This window comes from Chrysochloris asiatica, unplaced genomic scaffold (genome assembly GCF_000296735.1).
Source record: "Chrysochloris asiatica unplaced genomic scaffold, ChrAsi1.0 scaffold00130, whole genome shotgun sequence".
NCBI classification, from domain to species: Eukaryota; Metazoa; Chordata; class Mammalia; order Afrosoricida; family Chrysochloridae; genus Chrysochloris; species Chrysochloris asiatica.
Genome location: NW_006408648.1, coordinates 6,658,359 through 6,679,601, shown reverse-complemented (window position 1 = coordinate 6,679,601; position 21,243 = coordinate 6,658,359). Strand labels below are relative to the sequence as shown.

Here is a 21,243-nt window from a genome sequence, read left to right as displayed (position 1 = left end):
GGTCTGTTCCACAGTCTGCCCCTGGCCTTGTTTTCCCTGATGATATGGAGCTTTTCCATCTTCTCTTTCCACAGATGTAGTCAATTTGATTTCTATGTGCTCCATCTTGCGAGGTCCATGTGTGTAGTCATCTGTTATGCTGTTTAAGGAAGGTATTTGAAATAAACAAATCATTGGTTTTGCAGAATTCTATCGTGTATTCTCCAGCATCATTTCTATCACCAAGGCCATATTTCCCAATCATCAGTAATGATCAATACATCCTGATTGATTGATTTTAGATTGAATAAGTTAGTAGAATTCTCCTATTTCATCTTCACTTGCTTTAGTGGTTGGTGCATAAATTTGAATAATAGTGGTGTTAACTGGGCTTCCCTATAGTGCATGGATATTATCCCATCACAGCATTGTACTGCATGACTGATCTGGATATGTTCTTTGTAACGGTTAGTGCAACACTATTCCTTTTCAATTTGTGATTCCTGGCATAGTAAACCATGTTGTTGTCAGATTCAACAAGGCCAAAAGCAGTCCATTTCAGCTTACTAATGCCTAGGATATCGATGTTTATGCTCCCATTTCATTTTTGACAACTTCCAGTTTTCCCAGATTCATACTTCTTACATTCCATGTTCCGATTTTCAGTGGATGTTTACAGCTGTTTCCCTTCATTTTGAGTTGTGCCCCATCAGCAAATAAAGGTTTTATGGGCTTCTCTCCCACAAACTTAACTCCTTTCACGTCATCATGGTCAGCTCTACTTTGAGGAGGCATCTCTTTACCAGTCGCATTTTGAGTGTCTTCCAACCAGAGGGGCTCATTTTCCGGCCCTGTATCTGACAGTGTTTCTCTGCTATTCATAAGGTTTTCAGTGACTAATGATTCGGAAGTAGTTTGTCACTCTTTCTTCCTGGTCTGTCTTTGTCTGGAAGCTCATCTGAAACCTGTCCACCATGGGTGACCCTGCTGGTTATTTAAAATACTGGTGGCATAGCCTTCAGAATCACAGCAACTCAAGCCACCACAGCACGACAGACAGATGAGTAGTGGCCGTTAGGTTTTATGTCAAAACTGTCACTTTAAATTTTGATATCAATCCTGATAAAATCAAGATGTTCTCTCCCAAGATGGCAGCTCCGGGAATAGCTGAGCATCTTGAATTAGAAAACAATGGATTTTTTGATTCTCCTACAAATTCCCATACCTGTAAGACCTCCAATCCTCCAAATACGCCTTTATATGTGTTTCAGAGTTCCAGCACCATCCCCTGAGCCTTCTTGGCTAGGTATTTTGAGTTTTAGTCTTAGGAAGGGATTTACCCTGAGTGGCTGACTTGATGGCTCCAACGCAAATAGCCTGCTTGATATTGTCACAGCCAAACAGTCTGTTTTTTCAACACTGGTCTTTCTTTCAAGAAGTATTTTCTGCCCCCTCCACACACGGAGAGGACAGGGATGGACAATTTGGATATTGGCTACCCAGAATGGAGCAGGGGGGCTACAGAGGCAAGAAATGACTGGCTTACAAACTTTAAAGAGGGAACATAGATCCAGCGGGCTCTTCTTGATGGTCCCAAGGACCTCCACTCCTGAACTGCAAAATCAAGCACTACCCACCATTTGTTACATCCACCTTTACATTTCCAACCCTCTGATAGCAATTATTCACTATTGAACAACAAGAGTCTTATCCCCATCTCCTTTCATCAGCCTCGTCCAGACAGGTTGGAAACCACTCAGTGGAGATACTACCTTGCCTTGCACCCTCTGGGACTAGGCTCCCTCTTGAAAGCTTGTAAGCCAGTCACTTCTTGGCTTTGTAGCACCCCCATTTTGGGTAGCCAATGTCTGAGTTGCCCATCCCTGTCAGCCCTGTGTACTGAAGGGATGGGAATGATCTTCGTTACAAAGATTTGTTCCCTTTTTTGAGCGCCTGCATCCATAGGTGTAGGGTCAGGTTCATTAGATTGTATCAGATTACTGTCTTTTTCTAGTTGAGTTGAAGCCAGGTCAATCTGCAGGCCAGGGTACTATCTGCAAGTATGGGTATTCTTGTGCATCTCCCCTCACTTCATATCAGTTGGACTTTTCACTCTCCGCTCTAGTCCTCTGTGGCCATGTCCCTGTGCCCAGGAATCTCTCCAGGTCTTGCCATACTGCTGGCCAACCAGGTCTCAATTCAGGTTGACAGAAGTCTGTTGAATGTGGTCAGACTTAGCTCACAATTTTCTTGCTGTTTTTCCCTACTTCCCCTTATCGGTGACCAACGTGGTCAGCAGCAGGACCACATGCCTACTTGTGTATTCTCCTTGAGTCTTAGTCTTGGATGGGGTACAGATTTCTTTTTTTTATAATTTCTTTATTCACGCAGCATGCCATATTTTATATGTGGTTTGTTTTAAAATAAATGTTCAGAGTTTATAGAATCCAGAAATATTTTCATTTATGCTAACCTTGTATTAAAAACCTGATAAGTACTCTGAACTGGCCTTATTCTGGGATTATGTAAAATTTAGGTGTTTTACTTCAGTGAATTAATTTATTGTAGCAGAAGTAAATAATTACTATAACATGCAGATAACCACAAGAAAAGTACAGTGTGAAAAATATCAAAAGGGAAATTCAAATAGGACTTTAGATTACGATTTTGTGCTGAAATGATTAAAAGTGATTTAATGGATATGGTGAAATATGATTTGGGTCATAACAGGATTAGAAAGGGTTTCCTTTTATATGCGATCTGATCCTTGAGATAAATGTCATCTGGGAACAGGTTGGGATCTCCTAAGATTGTGTTTATACTTGTATCTTCTCCACTTACATGAGATGTGCTAAAATAGAACAGCTCCTGTTGAATGTGCAGAGAGATGTGGGATTGTGTAAAATTCTAGTTGATTAGGAAAAGTGCAGATTTCTACCTTATGCTGTCAATGAGGATGTTAATTAGAATTAAGAGAACCTGGTAGGACTGAGAGTCCTTGGCAGATAACTCAAATGTTTTCTGATGGTGGAACAAATAAGTGAATGAAATAGCCAAAATTTAATTTGGGCTCTCAATAATTAATACTTGTAGAAATAGCTAAGTCCTTTCAGTTGTGGAATACTGTACAGCAGTGAGTCTCAAAATATTATCTGGGTCAAAGCAGCTCCGTTGCTGCAATCAGTTGAAAGTCAGCCCTTGACATAAGAGTTTCTAAGGACAAAAAAAGAAAAGAGAAAAATGATATGGGAATTCTTGGAGAAGTCTTTAAGATTTAGGTAAAAACTATATTATAGTAAAATAAGGCATTGTGCTTATTCTCTTGTGAGTGTGTAGTGAACTTTTACAGGTACTGCATTACATTAAATAGAACAGATTGAATGTAAAAACAGGTAAGAGAATCTAACATGTTTTATTAAGCTGGATATTAAAGAGATTTGCGAACAATGCCATTCTTCCTATTCATTTTTGTTTTGCTTTGGAAAATAATTTTTCTTTCATTAAAAATGTTATTTACATTACACGTAATAGGTTACAATAGGTTTGTTTTCTTAATGAAATAGTAAATAGATGAAAAATTTCTTAGTTTTCCATTTCTAGTATGGTAAATATCAATAATCATAAACCACAGAAACAGAAACTCTGGGGCCCTCAATAATTTTCAAGAGTAATAAAAAGGTCCCCAATCCAAAAAGTTTGAGAATGCTGTTCCTTTTAGAGATAGAAAAGGCAGGAGATTTGTATGTTGCTTTGGAAAGAAGTCTGTAATATGATACATTCTTTGTAATATGATATACTCTATATGACATTACTTTTCCCAGAAAATCTTCTTTAATTCTTCAAATTATCAAACTAATGAAATTATCAAGATGTGTTTGTTGTATGCTTGTGGAAAACTCATGAAGAATCTGAGCTAAAAGTTTGAAGATGGTTTTAGTTGTTCTTTGGTTGCACCTGTGGAAATTTATAAAAATAGATAGTTCTTGTGGCTGCACCCACTTTTTACTGAACCAGAATCTGGGTTTGTGGATTTTTTTGTTTTAAGTGCTGGTACATAGCTAGTATTAAATGTGTGCCCTCATGACACTGAGAATGTGAAAGAATCTTCATAGGAGTGGTAGTGGTGTTTATGTGCTGTGAAGTTGGTTCCATCTCACAGCGACCCTGTATAGAGTTTCCGAGACTGTAAATCTTTACAGGAATAGAAAGCCAGCCTCATCTTTCTGCTATAGAGTGGTTGGTAGATTAGAAATGCTGACCTTGCACTTAGCAACCCACTATTCCACTAGAGCTCCTTCTCCATAGGGGTAGTGGTAGTTGAAGTAATGAGAATGAGGAGATTCTGGTTGGAAGTAGAGAAGAAAACTCTTTAGATATGTTAAGTGGAATGAAAACTGAGGAAAGACTATTGCATTGGATGGTGTCTTTAATACCTTTGTTAATAGTACTTACCAGAAGGTAAGGCAGTTATGAGGGTTAAGAAGAGAGAGAATCAGGGCATTATGTATAAATCATTCTTATGAAACATTACAATGAAAGTGAAGAATAGAAATACAGCGGAAACAGATTATAGATAAGTGAAATTCATTCAATGGTAGAAAGAAAGGATCTAAATCTGCTAGAACGCAGAGCGGGGAAGAAGCCACTGATGAGGGAAATTAAAGATAGTGGAAAGGGTGATGACTCTGGGAACAGTGTATCATAACAGTCCGAAATAGAAGGTACCACCCAGAGATAGAATTCTATCACATACTTGTTTCTGTGAATCAGTTTTATTTCTGTCCATGAAACAACTGCCTTTCACATCTAAACTTGAAACTTTTCTTGAAATAACTAATTTTTCTCCTTTAAAAAAAATATTTTCCTTTGTTCTAATTACTCATTTTTTTAAATGTTTTATTGTGAATTATGTGATAGTTTACACAGTAGAACATTAGTTTTAGATTCATCCTATTGTTTATCGTTTCATTGCTATGGTTATAGTCCCTTCCATGCATCATCAACCAACCAAAGGGTATACACTACAAGCCCCTCTCCCTCTCTGTGTCTAAAGTCCCCAATAGCTCCATCTCTCCACGTCATCGTCTCTGCCTCCATCTCAGGCATCACTGATTCTCTGGGTAGGGCCCCGCTCTCCGCTTTTCTCCCTTGATGGTCCCAGGGATCTCCACTCCTAGACTGCAAAGTTAATCACTCCCCTCCTTGCTACAAAACGTCTACCTTTACATTTCCAACCCTCCCAATCAGTCCTGATAACAATTATTCACTATTGTATCACAAGAGACCCATCTGCATTTCATCAGTTCCTCCTAGACAGATTGGATACTACTCAGTGGAGATTCTACCTTCCTTCACGCTCTCTGAATCTAGGTTCCCTCTTGAAAGCTTGTAAGCCAGTCACTTCTTGCTTTTGTAGCCCCCCCATTTTGGGTATCCAGTGTCCAAGTTGCCCATCCCTGTCTACTCTGTGTATGGAGGAGGAGGTGGGAATGATCCTTGCTGTAAGGATTTGCTCCCTCTTTTGAGCTACTGCATCCATAGGTGTAGGTCAAGTTCATCAAATTGTATCAGATTACTCTTTTTTCCTCTTCTTGCTTTTTCTGGTTGAGCTCTGGTCATCCAGTCACTGAGCCAGGTCAGTGGGTATTATATGAAAGTGTGGGTGTTGTTGTGCATATCCCCTCTCTTATCAGCTGGATGCTTCACTCTCCACTCTAGTCCTCTGTGGCTATGTTACTGATTTTGGGCCCAAGAGTCCCCAGGTCTTGCCACACTGCTGGCCAACCAGGTGTTCACCCAGGTTCACGGAAGTCTATTGAACATTGTAGGGCTTAGCTTGCAGCTTCATTGCTGTTTTTCCCTAACCTCCCCTTATCAGTGACGAGTGTGATCACCAATCAGAGCATGTATTCCCATTGAATCTTAGTCTTGGAAGGGGGTTTACACTGGGGGGACCCAACCTCTTGCCTTGATGTCTCCTGGGCAAGCAACTTGCTTGTTCTTGTAGGAACAGTCAGTCTGCCTATGTTGTTTTGTATTTTTCCTATAGGTCTTTCTTTCAAGAAGTATCTTCTGTTCTTCTAGCCACTCCAGGCTGGTCTGCTTGTCCTTTCAAGTGGGAATTTCCCATCTCTGTAGATCTGGATGTGTCATTTATTCTTTTGGAATATTTTCATACATCTTTGTTCTGGTCCCAGTCCTTTTTCACGTTGTATTGGAGTGCTACAGTATAATCTGAAATGGTCTTACAGCCTTTCCTCTCCCTCTTCTAGTCAGCCAAAATATATAGGTTTAAGTAATTGCATCTTGTTGCAATCTCTGTCCCCATTTAAAGCCATCCACCTCATCCATTCACGTGTTATCCTTTTCCCCAGATTGACTGTAGTCAACCTTGTTACTACAACCTGGAATCTTCCATGTCTGCCTCATTACTCAAATCTTATTGAATTTGTATTACCCAGTAATTCAGTTACTGCCATCAGTTCATGGCAACTGTATGTGTGTCAGAGTAGAACTATGCTCCACTGGGTTTTCACTTTTCTTTTTTTAACTATATTTTATTGTGTTTTCAGTGAAGGTGTAAGCAGCAATTTAGGCTTCTGTTCAGCAATTTCTACACAGATTGTTGAATGACATTTACTATGTTTTTCACAGTGTACGAACATTCTATCTGTCCTAAATGTTGTATTTCTGTTAATCTAAACATCTATCAGAAAGAGGTTTACCTGTGCTTTATAGACTATGCAAAGGCTTTCGATTGTGTGGATCGTGAAGCTACGGACAACATTGCGAAGTATTAGTATTCCAGAACACTTAATTGTGCTCATGAGGAATCTGTACCTGGACCAAGAGGTAGATATGATCAGGAAACGGGCTTCTCTTTTCACTCTTCTTCTTGAGAAATATCAAGATGCCACTGTTGGTTGTTTTGATATAATTTAGGATTTCATTTTTGGCCTATTTCCTTTTTAGTCTGCCTGTCCCTCTCCACAATCCCTTTTTAGGCCTTTTTTCTAGTTATAAACAGTTCAGGGCCGGCTGTGGTCGTTTGGTTTTAAGTGGAAACTGTCTCTTTAAATTTTGAGGAGATCTATGCACATGCGTAGTAGAACCCTCCGAGGGTGGGGCTGGGGTGTAGCTCAGGAACCACTATAGTCACCAGAATGGAAGTGTGCAGACAGCAAGGGACCAATGAACAGATACCAAAAGAAAAGAATGTCCACACCTTTATCTTCGAGGTTCTATCAGGCGTCCGTGGCTATTCAGATCCTTCCCCCGCTTGGTCTCAACTAAGATGGCAGCTCCTGAGCAGCTGAGCGTCTTGAATTAGAAAGCAATGGATTTCTTGCTTCTGCTACAAATTCCCCTAGTTGTGAGCCTTCCAACCTTCTAAATATTCCTTTATATGTGGTTCAGAATTCTGGCACCATCCCCTGATCCTGCTTGGTCCTGTATTCTGTGTTGTTGCTGACGGAGCTCCTTACTTCACTTCCACCCGATCCGCCATCTTGTTTGTTCTCAGAACAGCTGGTAGTTTTGAACTGTTGACCTTGAGGTTAACAGGCCAACTTGTAACCACTACGCTAGCATCACTCCTTCATGTATAAATATTGTTCTTGTTAAGTGCTGTTGAGTTGGTTCCCACCCATAGCGACCCTGTTTATGGTTTCCAAGGAGCAGCTGGTGAACTTGATCCACCAACCTTATGGTTCAAACCGATTTCGCAGTCCAGCTCATTAGCCCACAGCGCCACACCAGGACTCCACATGTTTAGTTATAGAAAGATGTGATTGAAGATGTGCATGAAGGGGCTTCAGAAAGTTCATGGCAAAATGGAACTGAAAGATAATGGAATTTTTCCATGAGCATTTTAAAGCCCTTCCTACAACATAATACCCACCTCCCCCCAAAACAAAAAAACAACAACAAAAAAAAACAAATAGGAGAGGTTATATGGGAGAAAACTCCAGGCTTATGATGTCTGCAGGACAGTGCATTAGTCAGAGTCCATTCAGGAGACAAACCACACGGTAATTTAAATGGGAAATTTAATACAAAGAATTATTATCTTAAGTGATTACTTACTAACGGGTAAAACCCAAACCTATCCTGGTGCCATTGAATCTATTCTGACTCATAGTGACCCTATGTAGCAGAGTAGAACTTCCCCATAGAATTTTTAAGTTTCATGAGAGATTGTCTCACTTCCTTTATTGAACCAGTCCCTGGAGAAGGTCCTCATGCTTGATGAAGTTTAGAGGGTCAGTGAAAGAGAGGAAGACCTTTAGTGAGAGGTATTAACATAGTGCCTGCAACAATGGGCTCAAATCAGGGCTTCAGACCGGTGCTTCCTGGTTTACTCATGACTGATGAAGTGAAACCACATGGATGGGACCTGAATTTGTAAATGTGGGTGAACTGGAATGGGAAAAATAATGGGCTGACACCCTGCTTTTATCTCTCTCTTAGAAATTAAGGGCAATGTGCATGTAGCTTAGCAACCTCATGTCTTGAACGGTAGAGTTGGAAATGGTGCCCAGCTCAAAGATAGTGACCACCTGTACCACTTCGAATGTGTGTCACTCTCCATAGTCCTGGCAATAATTCACTCTCCCACATTAGGCTCCTGGAAGGGCTCACTGTGCCTCTTCTGAGTCTCCTATTCCAGTGCTTTGACCTATATTCTTCCTATTCTTACTATTGTTCTGCTTCACTCAAACTTTAGAATTCAGGTCTTTTCTGATTTTGCTTCACCAGCCATGACTTAACCTCGATCTAAACCCTGTGTCAAATGTAGCAGAGAATGTGAGGATGGCAAAGAACTTGGTGGTGGTTTGTTTTGAGTTGGAGCCAACTTGATGATATCTAACAACAGTCTTTGCAGAAGAAGACTGTCATTGATGGGTTTAAACCACTGACTTTTCAGTTAGCAGCCAAGTACTTAACCACTGCTAGCAGGGCTCCAGTAAGAGGTAAAGAATACAGGAATGACAAGAATGGGAAAAATCAGTATCTTTAGGACTGAAACAGAGCACTCCAAGGAAGAATAAATCTGGAAGAGTTCTCCAACCCCCTAAATTCCACATCTCTTTGGAGAGGGTGGTGTATACCTGCTGAATGGTGGAGAAACTTGCTGAGGTGCCTTACTAGTTAACTCACTGGGCAACCACCAGTGTAGCAGTATAGCTGATATTCACTGGAGGATGAGTGGCCAGGACTAGAGTGAGGCAAGACAGAAGCTTAGGATACAAAATACAAGGTGGCCCTCACTGTCAAGTTTTAAACCCAAGGTTCCTCTCTTGACACACCCTACTCTCAACCCTAAAGATGAGTACCACTGTGGGTGTCCTCTGCCACAGAAACAAGCCTTGAGTACACTGGAACCAGGAAGAAAAGTCCCTTCTACCTATAGAGTCCCTCTAGCACTCTATTTTAGCATATTGTGTCAGTTGGCAACAGAGCTAAGTCTAAGAAGTAGGACAGTAAAGGGTGTTTTTGGAGCTGAAAGGCAATAAATTGTTAAGTGGTCAACCATCATAACATTACAGGTGTGTTTCAGACTGTTTTGTTAAGCTCTGGTCTGAAAATACCATTAAATGATTCACACAAAATAGTTTGGAGTCCGATAAGTTTGGGAATGATATACTTATCACTTCACCCTCCTTCAATGCATACTTCATAACACACAGTAGCTTTGAGAAAAACTCTACAGCAAAGAAATTTAGCTTTGACTATGAAACTACTTGGTGAGTGCTGTGGCTCTTTAAGATAAGCACTAGACTGCTAGCCACAAGGTCAGTGGTTTGAGCCCACCAGCTGTTCCAGGGGGAAAAGATGAAGCTTCCAACAAGAATCTTTTGCCATACCCCTGGCATACTATTTCTTAAGCAGAGTGGAAGGTTGTTATGTACTGTTGAGTCGGTTCCAACTCACAGGAACCTATATCGGGTTTCCAAGTAGCTGCTGGTGAGTTTGAATTATTGACCTTGTAGTTTGCAGCCCAGTTCTGATCTACAGCACCACACCAGGAATGGAAGGTGCTGCAGGTGTTTTATTTATATATATGTTTATACAGGAGCTCTGGTAGCGTAGTGGTTACGAATCGGGCTGGGAACCTCATGGTCAGCAGTTCGAAACTACCAGCTGTTCCGCGGGAGAAAGATGAGGCGTTCTGCTCCCATAAAGATTTACAGCCTCAGAAACCCTGTATAGGGTCGCTATGAGTCGGAATCGACTCCACGGCACATAACAACAACAACAACAATGTTTAAATTAGTTTAAGACACTTCCATATTCAAAGGCAATAAGCCACCTTAGAAATGGTTCTAACCTAGATTCAAAGGGTGTGGAGGAAGGTAGAGTCTCCAGTGAATAGTATCCAGCCTGCCCAGGAAGGGCTGATGAAATGAAATGCAGATAGGTCTCTTGTGATGCAATAGTGAGTAATTGTTATCAGGACTGATTGTAAGGGTTGAAAATGTAAAGGTGGACGTTTTATAGCAAGGAGAGGAGAGTGATTAACTTTTCAGTCTAGGAGCAGAGGGCCCTGAGACCATCAATGAAGAGCAGCGAGCGGGACCCTACCCAGAGAAGCAGTGATGCTTGAGATAGAGGCAGAGACAATGATGTGGAGAGGTGGCACACCTGGGGACTCTAGACCCAGAGAGGGAGAGGGGCTGTGTGCTGAGGACCGAGGGAGGGTGCTTGCAGGGTATACCCTTTGGTTGGGTGATGACGCATGGATGGGATGATAACTATGGCAATGAAACGATGTATGATAGAATGAATGTAAAACTAATGTTCTCCCATGTAAACTATCACACAATACAGAACAAAACATAGAAAAGAAAAGAAATGGTTCTGTGACTGTTTTAGAGGATTTTCACACGTCCTGTCTTCATTATTGTTCTTTCTCATTACTTTGTCAACAAATAACATTCTAGAGTTTCTCTACTGTATTGTAGCCAACAGCCACGTGTGTACTTGAGTACTTGAACTGCAACTATCTGAATCGAAGCGTTATAAAGACTATAAAATAATTTTATACAAATTTTATGTTGAAATTATAACATTTGGCTATACTAAGTTAAATAAAACTGAAATTAATTTCACCTGTTTTAATTTACTTAAGCATTTTAATATCCCCTGTTGTTAAGTGCTGTTGAGTCACTTGCTGGTCATATCACCCCTGTACACAATAGAAATAAATAATCTGGCCCTGTGCCCTCCTCAGTTGTTACATTAGCATCTTTTTTGCTGACCATCCACTTTAGCAAGCATGATGGGAGTTCTCCTGATAACATGACAAAGTATTACCATCCTGACTTCTAAGGAGCATTTTAGCTACACTTCCTCCAGCATAGATATGCTTGTTCTATTGGCATTGCCTGGTACTTTGAATATTCTCTTAACACCACAATTAAAATGCATTGATTTTTTTATGGTCTGCCATATTCACTGCCCAACTCTCTCAATCATATGATGCAATTGAAAATACCTTGGCTTGGGTCAGGCACTCCTCAGGTCTGAAAATAACATCTTTGTTCTTGAGCAATTACAGGAGGTATTGTGTAGCGGATTTGGTAATCTCAGGTTATTTATTTATTTATTATTAAGGTTTTTATTGTAGATTGATTGAGTAAAAGTTTACAGGGCAGATCATCAGTTTTACATTCAACAAATCATATACCTTGTTTCGTTAAATGATTATAATTCCCTCCATGTACCATCAGTTAACAGTATTTCTCTATTCACTTTAACTTTTTTAAAACCTAACAAAACACACTCACGCATACATAATAATTTACACCTCCAAAGGGCACATTATACGAGTCTGCCTCCTGGCCAGCAGCCCTTAGTCCCTCTCTTCCCATGAATCCAGAGTCCTCAGCAGCTCCCCCTCTGCATGACCCCATCTCTGCCTCTGTCTCTGGTGTCACTGCTTCTCTGGATAAGGTCCCGCATTCTGCTTGTGCTCTTCTCCCTTGATGGTCCTAGGGTCTTCTGTTTCGGATGGTAAGATTAGGCACTCCCCTGTTGTTGTTACAAAACTGCTACCATTACAATTGTGGTAGTAGCAATTAGTCATGATAACAATTATTCACTATTGAATAATAGGATTCTTATCCCCATCTCTTTTCACCAGACCCATCTAGACAAGATGAAAACTATTCAGTGGTGACTCTTTCTACCCCTCCCCACATACTCTTAAACTAAACTCCCTCTTGAAAACTTGTAAGCCAGTCACTTCATACCTTTATCACCCTCTCATTTTAGATGTAAAGATTCCTTCCCTCTCTGTTAATATTTAGAGTTACTACCTTCATGAGTATCCCTCAGGTTCATCAAATTGTAGCAATTTACACTTGTTTCCTTTATGGAAAAAATGTTTGGTTTTTTTGTTTTGTTTTGTTTTTGTAATCTTCCTCTAGTCGAGTTCTGATTGTCAAGCCATCAAGGCTAGGTCAAATGGGTACTGTCTGCAAGTTTGGGTGTTCTTGTGCATCTCCTCTCACTTTATATCAGATGGATGCTTCACTCTCAGCTCTAGCCCTCAGTGGCTATGTATGTCCTTGTCCATGGGCTCAAGTGTCCCAGGTCTCAGTACACTTTGGAACAACCAGCCATTCCTCTTCTCTCTCTCATCTCGTCAATGGACTGTGGTTTAACTCAGCCCATTACTTCACTGCTGCCTTTCCGCCTCTTCCACTCACCAGTAGACCAGTGTGGTCACCAGCAAGCTTTACATGCCTGTTCGTGTGTTCCCTTTGAATTTCAGTCTTAGAGGGAAGTTTTTCCTGAAGGAACTTGATTGCTTGCCTTAATGGCATCCTGGCAAACAGCTTGCTTATTCTTTAATAAGCCAAGTCATGTTGACGTTTTTGTTTTGGGTTCTTCCTGATGATCTTTCTTTGAAGATGTATCTTCTGTTGTTCTTGCTGTCCCAGGCTGGTCTGCTTGTCCTTGCTAGTGGGAATGTCCCACCTCATAAGGTTCTGGATGGGACTCAGGATTCCACCTAAGTTCCTATACTCTGCAAAGGCTTTGCACGAGGTCTATTTAATTGAGCAAGTTCTAGAACCCCTTTTAGGTATTCCATTCAGTTACAGGCTGAAGATGGGCTTACAAGTTTTCTGTAATCATGTTTCCCAACGTTCCTTTCTGTCCCAATCAACTATTTTACAATAGTAGGCAAGGGAAACCAATATTCATAAGATAGTCAAGCATTTTAGTATTATTTCCCCTCTTCAAACTATGCCTAGATCCCTGTATCATAGAGCCCTGTTGTTCCAAGATTGAGCATGCATCACTATTTACCTCTGTCCCACTTAGCCCATGCAAACCTATCTCTGTGTTCCCCTATCTTTTTCTTGCATCTCCTCCCCCTTCTTGTATTGTCCTCCCAGCACTCTAACTAAATCCCCTACCCCAACACCACTGTTGTGGTTACTTTTATATTCCTTTAACTCTTCCCTTTATTTAAGACAGTCTATTTTTATCTTGTAATCTGCCTGACCTTCTCACCACCTGGATCTCTGTTCCTCTGTGTTTACCTTCTTTCACATTGTAATTGTTTAGATCATAGACTGGCCTCCCAGATCCTCTATTCTTATAATTTTATTGTGCTCTTTACTCTTCCATTTGTCTTTTGAGTTCAGGGTGATGCTGCCACATATAATCATTCTTTGGTTGTTTTCTGTTCTTGTTGGTTCTCAGTCCACAGAACTTCCTTTAGGTTATTTTTCATAGCAGGGTTGGCTTTGGCAAAATCCCTTAGTTTCTGTTTATCGTGGAATATTTTGATGACACCATTGTATTTGATGGAGAGTTCTGCTGGGTAGAGGATTCTTGGTTGGCATTTTTTTTTTTTGTCTTTCAGGGTTTTATGTATGTCTCCCCATTGCCTTCTTGCCTGCATGGTTTCTGTTGAGAGATCCAAGCTTAATCTGATTTGCTTGCTTTTGTATGTTACACTTCTGTTTTCCCTAGCTGCTTTAAGGATTCTCTCCTTATCTTTGAATTTGGAGAGCTTGATTATTATATGTGTTGGTGATTATCTTTTAGGGTCTATCCTTCCTGGGGTTTGATGAGCTTCTTGAATGCTTATCTTTTCGCTTTTCAGGATGTTAGGGAAGATTTCTTCCAAAAGCTCTTCAACTATCTCTTCTGTGGACTTCTGATATTTTTCCTGTTCCGGAATGCCGATAATTCTTGTTATTCCTCTTTATGTTGTTCAACATGAATCTTAGGCCTTCTTCAGATTTTTTTAATCCATTTTTCTGCTTGCTCTTCTGTCTTAGTAGTGTTGAGAGATTTATCTTCTAGTTCTCGAGTTCTGGCTTCTATCTCTTCAGTTCTACTCCCTTGACATTTCAATGTATTGTCCATTTCTAATATTCTATTATTAATCATATGGACCTCTTTCTGTAGGTTTTGAATTGTTTCCAGTGCTGTATCTATCTTATTTGATTGTGCCTGTAGTGCTTTCCTTACTTCTTCCTTATTTTTCTCAACTCCATTGTATAGTGTTTTGATACATCTTATAATCATTTTTCTGAATTTCTTCTCAGGCATTTCCAAAGCCTGCCCATCTTCCAGTATGGAGTGTAGGTCTCCTTCCAGCTCATTTGCCTCAGGCACTTTATCTCATTTCTGGACATGTGTTGATATGGTCATCTGTTTCAGTTTTGGGGGCATATTCAAGAGTTATCTGTGGCCTTAATACTTAGATGGGTGTGTATTTTGGTATTGTTTATGGTTTCTGATTGCCTCCAGGTGGATGTGATCAGGAGATGGGCTTTCCTTTTCACTCTTCTTCCTGAAATATTTCGAGATGCCACTGTGGGTTGTTGTGACGTAACTCAGGATTTAATTTTTGGCCTATTACCTTTTTAGCCTGCCTGTTCCTCTCCACAATCCCCGTTCAGGCCTTTTTCTTAGTGACAAACAGTTCAGGGCCTGCTGTGGCTGTTTTACACTGCAGTTTGGTTTTAAGCGGAACCTGTCACTTTTAATTTCGAGGAGATCTGTGCTTATGCGTAGTATAACCCTCGGGGAGTGTGGGTGGCGTGTCCACTCACTTTGGCACCCCCTCTTGTCCCAGAATGTAGGTGCACAGACAGCAAGAGACCAGTGAACAGATACAAAAGCATGAATGTCCACACCTTTATCTCCCTGGTTCTGTCATGCATCCATGGTGGCTCTAGGAGTAGCTGAGCATCTTTAATTAGAAAGCAATGGATTTCTTGCTTCTGCTACTAATTCCCCTAGCTGTAAGCCTTCTAACCTTCTAAATATTCCTTTATATGTATGTGGTTCAGAGTTCTGGCACCATGCCCTGAGCCTGCTTGGTCCAGTATTCTGTGTTGTTGCTGACAGAACTCCTCACTGCACTTCTCTACCCAATCTGCCATCTTGTTTGTTGTTTGTTCTCTCTTAATCTCAGGTTATTGTCTCCTATTATTTCTCAGTCCAAAGAATATCCTTTATGTTTGTTGTAGTTAGACTTATTAATATCATTATCAGAAAGCTGCTAATTTTACCATTATATTTTAGGGACGGCTTTGCTAGGTATATGATTCTTGCTTGGCAATTTTTTTATCTTTCAGCGTTTATGTATATCATCCTATACAAGCCTTGCCTGCATGATTTCTTCCAAAAAATCAGAGTTAAAGTCCTTTTTTAAAAAACATAAAAGCTTTTATATTGCACCCAACCAATGATATCTTATTTCATTACAATGATTACAATCCCTCCATGTACCACTGGTTAACAGTATTTACCTTTATTCCCTCTTTTTTTTGTTTTTTGGATGTGCACACACAAAAAAACTCAGGATTATATAATCATTTAAACACCCAAAGGGCACCTTTTGTAAACCAGCCCCCTGCCCATCAGCACACAGCCTTTCTGTTTCCCTTGAGTCTGGAGTCCTCAGATGCTCTATCTCCCCTGCTATCACCTCTGCATTAGTCTCTGGTTAGGATCCCACTTTCTACTCCTTCTCTTCCTTGATAGTCCTAAGGTCCTCTGTTCCTCCAATGTAAGATTAACTACTCCCCTCTTTTTGTCGCATAACTTCTGCCTTTACACTTGTGACAATCTCAATTAGTCATAAAAATTACTCACTATTGAATCAGAAGAGGCATATCGCCATCTCCTTTCACCAGACCCACCTAGACAATATGGAAACTATTCAGTCGGGATTCTGCCTTTCCCAGCTCGCTCTGAAACTAAATTCCCTCTTAAAAACTTGTAAGCCAGATACTTCATGCCTTTATAGTAGATAGCCAATGTCTAACTTGCTCGCCCCTATTGACCCTATATACTGAGGTAATAGGCTTGATCCTTGATTTGAATTAGAGCTTAGTCTTATTTGTACTTCTTTGTAGGTAACTTCAGTTTTCCTGAGCTGCTCTTAGGAATCTTTCTTTGTCTTTGGTTTTGGAGGATCTTGATTATGATACATCATGGTGATTTTCTTTTGGGGTCTATCCTGTTTGGGGTTCATTCAGCTTCTTGAGTGGTTATCTTCTCGTCTTTCATGATGTTAGGACTAAGTTTTATTTCAACAACTCTTTGGCAGTTTTCTCTTTTTATTTTCTGATTTTGTTGTGTCTTCCTGTTCAGGAATTCCAGTCACCCATAACTTGCTCTTCCTCATGGTGTTCCACATAACTTTTTTCTGATTGTTCTTCTAGCATACTAATATTGAGAGATTTCACTTCAGGCTCACTAATTCAGACTTCCATTGCTTCACATCTGTCCCTTTTCTCTTTCAATGTGTTGTCAATTTCTGTGACCTTCTAACTGCAGGTTGTATATTGCTTCAAGTTTTGAATTTGTTTTGTCTGTTCTTTGAATATTTTCCTGAATTCTTCTAACATTTTTACTATAGTCTTACCTTTCTTGATCTTTCTATCGATCTTTTGAAGCTATCTATGATTCTTTTGGAGTCCTGGTGTGGCGCTGTGGGTTAATGTGCCAGACTGCAAAACTGTTTGAACTGCATGGTTGGCAGTTCAAGTTCATCAGCTGCTCCTCAGAAACCCTATACAGGGTCGCTATGGGTCGGAAACGACTCGATGGCACTTAACAATAGCATCATTCTTTTGAATTCTTTTTCATTTAGTTCCAGTACCTTTTCTTCCTGAGAAACATTTTCTGTCTCTATATCTTGGTCATTTGTTTGAGTCATTCTCTCTTGTTTTTTCGTGTGAGCTAAAATTGATGTCTCTGGGGCATTGTGGGTGGAGTTGCCATATTTGTATTAATTGATGATTGTCTGTTGGTGTGTTCTCAGGCTCTCATGTCTCCTGTGTGTATAGTTAGAGAATGGATGTGTGTACACTTTCTTGTTCACCATTCATGCATCTCATTTTAGGGTGGGTTTGCCTGGTGTTGGCTGCTATCTTTAATCAGGTGGTATAAGAATATTACTAGCTCTTGCCTAGTGGGTGGAGCTGCAGAGGGTATGGTTGTGGCTGGGTTGTGTGGATAGAGTTGCTGTCTACTTTTGGATGGCAAAGAGAAAGCCCTTCCTCCCACATGCACAAGAATAAACAGGGAGCAATAATGAAAAGAGAAACAAGATATAAAAACAGGCAGTAAACAGAAAAAAAGAATGCAATAAGTATAAATATTAAAGTTGTTGTTTTTGTTGTTAAATACCATCGAGTCAGTTCTGACTTATAACAACCCTGTATAGTGTTTCTGAGGAGCAACTTGTGGGTTTGAACTGTTTGACCTTGTGGTGCGCAGTCCATTGCTGATCCTACAGTGCCACTAAGAGACACAGGGAAATGGTACTATAGAAGAGAAAAATAAGTTTAAAAATACATACACTTAAGGATAAGTAAAAGAGAAGAGGAATAGGAAAGTGGAGCTATAGAAGAGAAACATAAGAAACAGAAGGAAGAGAAAAAAAACACACTTAGAAAATCCAGAGAGCAGGAAGATGAAAAGAGACAGTAGAGTATACAGTAGTGAAGATCAAAAGGAAGAAGGGGAAAATGAGAAACAAGAAAAAAAGGACAACAGCAGAAATACAAAGAATAAAATTCAAGGGAATGGAAAGAGAAAATGAAGGAGGAAAAAGAATTGACAAGCAAAAACAAATAAGAAAAGGCAAAAAACAAAACGCAAACCAAAAAAAGCAGTGTAGTTTGACTTGGAGAGAAGAAAACTCAAAAGATAGGTGTGGGAGAGAAGTGACAGCAAGTATCTGGCCCTAGATGGAGTTTCTACTGACCTTCCTCTTTATGTTCAGGGCAGTCAGTCCGGCAGTAGTTCATGGTGGCCCTTGATGGAGCTGGTTTCAGTGTCTGTTAGGACCACAGGGCATCTAAGGTCAGGGTGACTGATTAAATGCTGGTGTGATGGCTCTGCAGGTTTTGTAGGTGTGGCGTTGAGCCCGCCTGAATCCAGGCACTCAGGTGGGGCACCAGAGTGGCACACTGAAGCAGCAGAACTGGCTCTTGCTTCACACTAATGTAGCTCCCAACCACATGGCTACGAACTCCTGGAGAGCAGGGCCTGAGCTGGGAGAGATGAGGGTGGGAGGTGACCACATCTCTGGTCACCATGGGATTGTGATGTGGGGAATGAAGGAGTCTACTCTGCCAGGCCACCTTTTGCTGCCAAAGCTGCTCCCAAGATTGTTGCCCATGCCCAACTGGTAGTTCACCAGTCTGTCTCCCTCTCTCATTGTCCGTACTCAGCTTCTCCCAGAATGCACTCAATCCACTTTGCAAACTTTTGCTCTGAAGTTCAGGATTCCAGAATTTTTATCTGTGTCAGTTTCATTTAATCTCTCATGTCTTTGTTGTAGAGGGTCTGTGTAGTGCATCTAACTAGTCCACCATCTTGCCAGAAGTCCCTCGTAGCAATACTTCTTGACTTACCCTTGTATTCTCTGCTCTGAGTGCCATCCTCACTTGTGCTACTAGATTTATAATATGTTTTTTTTGCCTTTCTTTTTCTCCTGTAGGTTTTGGTAAAAATAGTCTGAGCCGTAGAGGAAGAGTAATGCCTGGAAAGAGACGTCCTTATGGACTTATCACTGGCCTTGCAGCCAGAAAAGCAACTGGAATTCGGAAAGGAATTAGTCCGATGAATCGTCCACCTTTAAGTGACAAGGTAGGGTGGTAGCTTAACCCAGGTTGAGAAACCTTTTTCCATTATTTGTATTAATATTTCTGTGAATGAACTTGAAAGATCATTGTGTCGGTTGATTTTCTTTTACTGTAGGGCTTGTGTAAAACCTAAATCCCCACCTTCTCTGATTTTTTTTTTTTTTTTTTTAAACTGGTTTCTGCTTGCCCATATCTATGTGTGTATTTTAATAGCTTTTTTGAGCTTTAATTTACATACCATAAAATTTACTTGTTTAAATTGTATAATTCATTGAATTATATAAATTTACAATTGTACAGTCATCACCACAGTCAATTTTAGAAGAACATTTCAGTCTTCCTAGGAAGAATTCGCATCCCATTTCCTCCCTCAGATAATTTACATTTTATCTGGAATAATAAACTAATATGTAACCTAGTATTTGGCATAATGTTTTTGTTTTTTAGTTTTTATTTTGAGGTTTACATGGGAGAACATCAGCTTTACACTCATCTATAATATTTCGTTTCATTGCAATGATTACAATCCCCTCCATGCATCTTCATAAAACCCTAAAGGTACACCACACAGGCCCACCCCCCCTTCTGGGTAGGGTCCCGCTCTCTGCTCTTCTCACTTGATGGTCCCAGGGACCTCCGCTCCTGGGCTGCAAAACCAATCACTCTCCTCCTTTGTCAAAAAACATCTACCTCACAGTCAGACCTGATGGCAATTATTCACCATTGTACCACAAGTCTTATCCCTATTTCTTTCTCCAGCCAGGTCCCAACGGATTGGATATCATTCAGTGGTGATTCTATCTTCCCCCACCCCGTCTGGAACTAGGCTCCCTCTTGAAAGTTTGTAAGCCAGTTACTTCTTGCCTTTATAGGCCCCCCATTTTGGGTAGCCAGTGTTTATGTCGCCCAACCCTGTCAGCCCTGTGTACCAAGGAGGTGGGAGTGATTGTTGCTGTAAAGATGGGAGTGATCGTTGCTGTAAAGATTTGTTTCCTTTTTTGAGCTATGACATCCATAAGTATAGGTAAAGTTCATCAAATTGTAGCAGGTTACTCTTTTTTTCTTTTTTTTCTCCTAGTCGAGTTCTGATCGTCCAGCCAACGAAGCCAGGTCAAGTGGGTACTATCTGCAAGTATGGGTGTTCTTGTGCATCTCCCCTCACTTCCTATCAGCTGGATGCTTCACTGTACACTCTAGTTCTCTGTGGCCATGTCACTGCCTTTGGGCTCAGGAGTCACTGGGTCTTGCCATATTGCTGGCCATCGAGGTCTCTACCCGGTTTCACAGGGGTCTATTGAATGTGGTCGGGTTCAACTCGCAACTTCATTGCTTTTATTCTCCCACTCTTCCCTTACTGGTGACCACCACCAGCCAGACCACACGCCTGCTCGGTCTTGGAAGTCTTGAGTCTCAGTCTTGGAAGGGGGTTTGCTCTGAGGGGTACTGACCACTTGCCTTGATGGCTCTCAGGCAAACAGCTTACTTGTTCATGTAGTAATCAGTCAGACTGCCGATACTGTTTCGGATTTTTCCTGCCGGTCTTTCTTTCACGAAGTATCTTCTGTTCTTCTAGCTGCTCCAGGCTGGTCTGCTCGTCCTTTCCAGTGGAAATTTCCTACTTCAGTCGGTTCTGGATGGGGTTCAGGATTCCACCTATGGTCTTATGCAATGTAAAGGCTCCACAGGAAGCCTCTTTCTCTGGGCAACTTCTAGCCCCCTTTTAAGGTATTCCAATCAGTTATAGGCTGAAGATGGACTTGAAAGCTTTCTGGCTGTTCCTTTCTCCCCACCGGCAAGTGTCTATTTTACAATGGTAAGCAAGGGAAACCAGAATTCAAAAGACAGCCAAGCATCTTAACACTGTTCCCCTCTTTTACCCCATCAAACCGTGCCTCAATCCCTGTATCCCGGAGCCCTGTTGTTCCAAGGTTGTGCATGCATTTTCATTTACCTCTGTCCCACTTAGCCCTTGCTAACCTGCCTAACTGTTCTCCCATCAGCCTTGTTCTGCCATTCCCCTCCCCGTTCTTGTGTATTGCCGCCCCTCCCAGCCCCCGGCCCCCCCATCCCAAGCTATCCTGTATCTATTCCTTACCCTGTGCTCTTTTTTTTTTTTTTAATTAAGGTTTTT

General features: G+C 40.9%; 1 protein-coding gene across 2 annotated transcripts in view; it reads left to right on the top strand.

Moving 5' to 3' along the window:
• The window catches only part of FYTTD1 (forty-two-three domain containing 1), a 67,201-nt gene that overhangs the window by 21,179 nt on the left and 24,779 nt on the right, over window positions 1-21,243 (top strand). For both annotated transcript variants that reach the window (XM_006869381.1, XM_006869382.1), the window contains exon 3: window positions 18,968-19,116. In XM_006869381.1, the coding sequence (XP_006869443.1) occupies window positions 18,968-19,116 (149 nt within the window). The remainder of the gene's footprint in view (window positions 1-18,967; window positions 19,117-21,243) is intronic.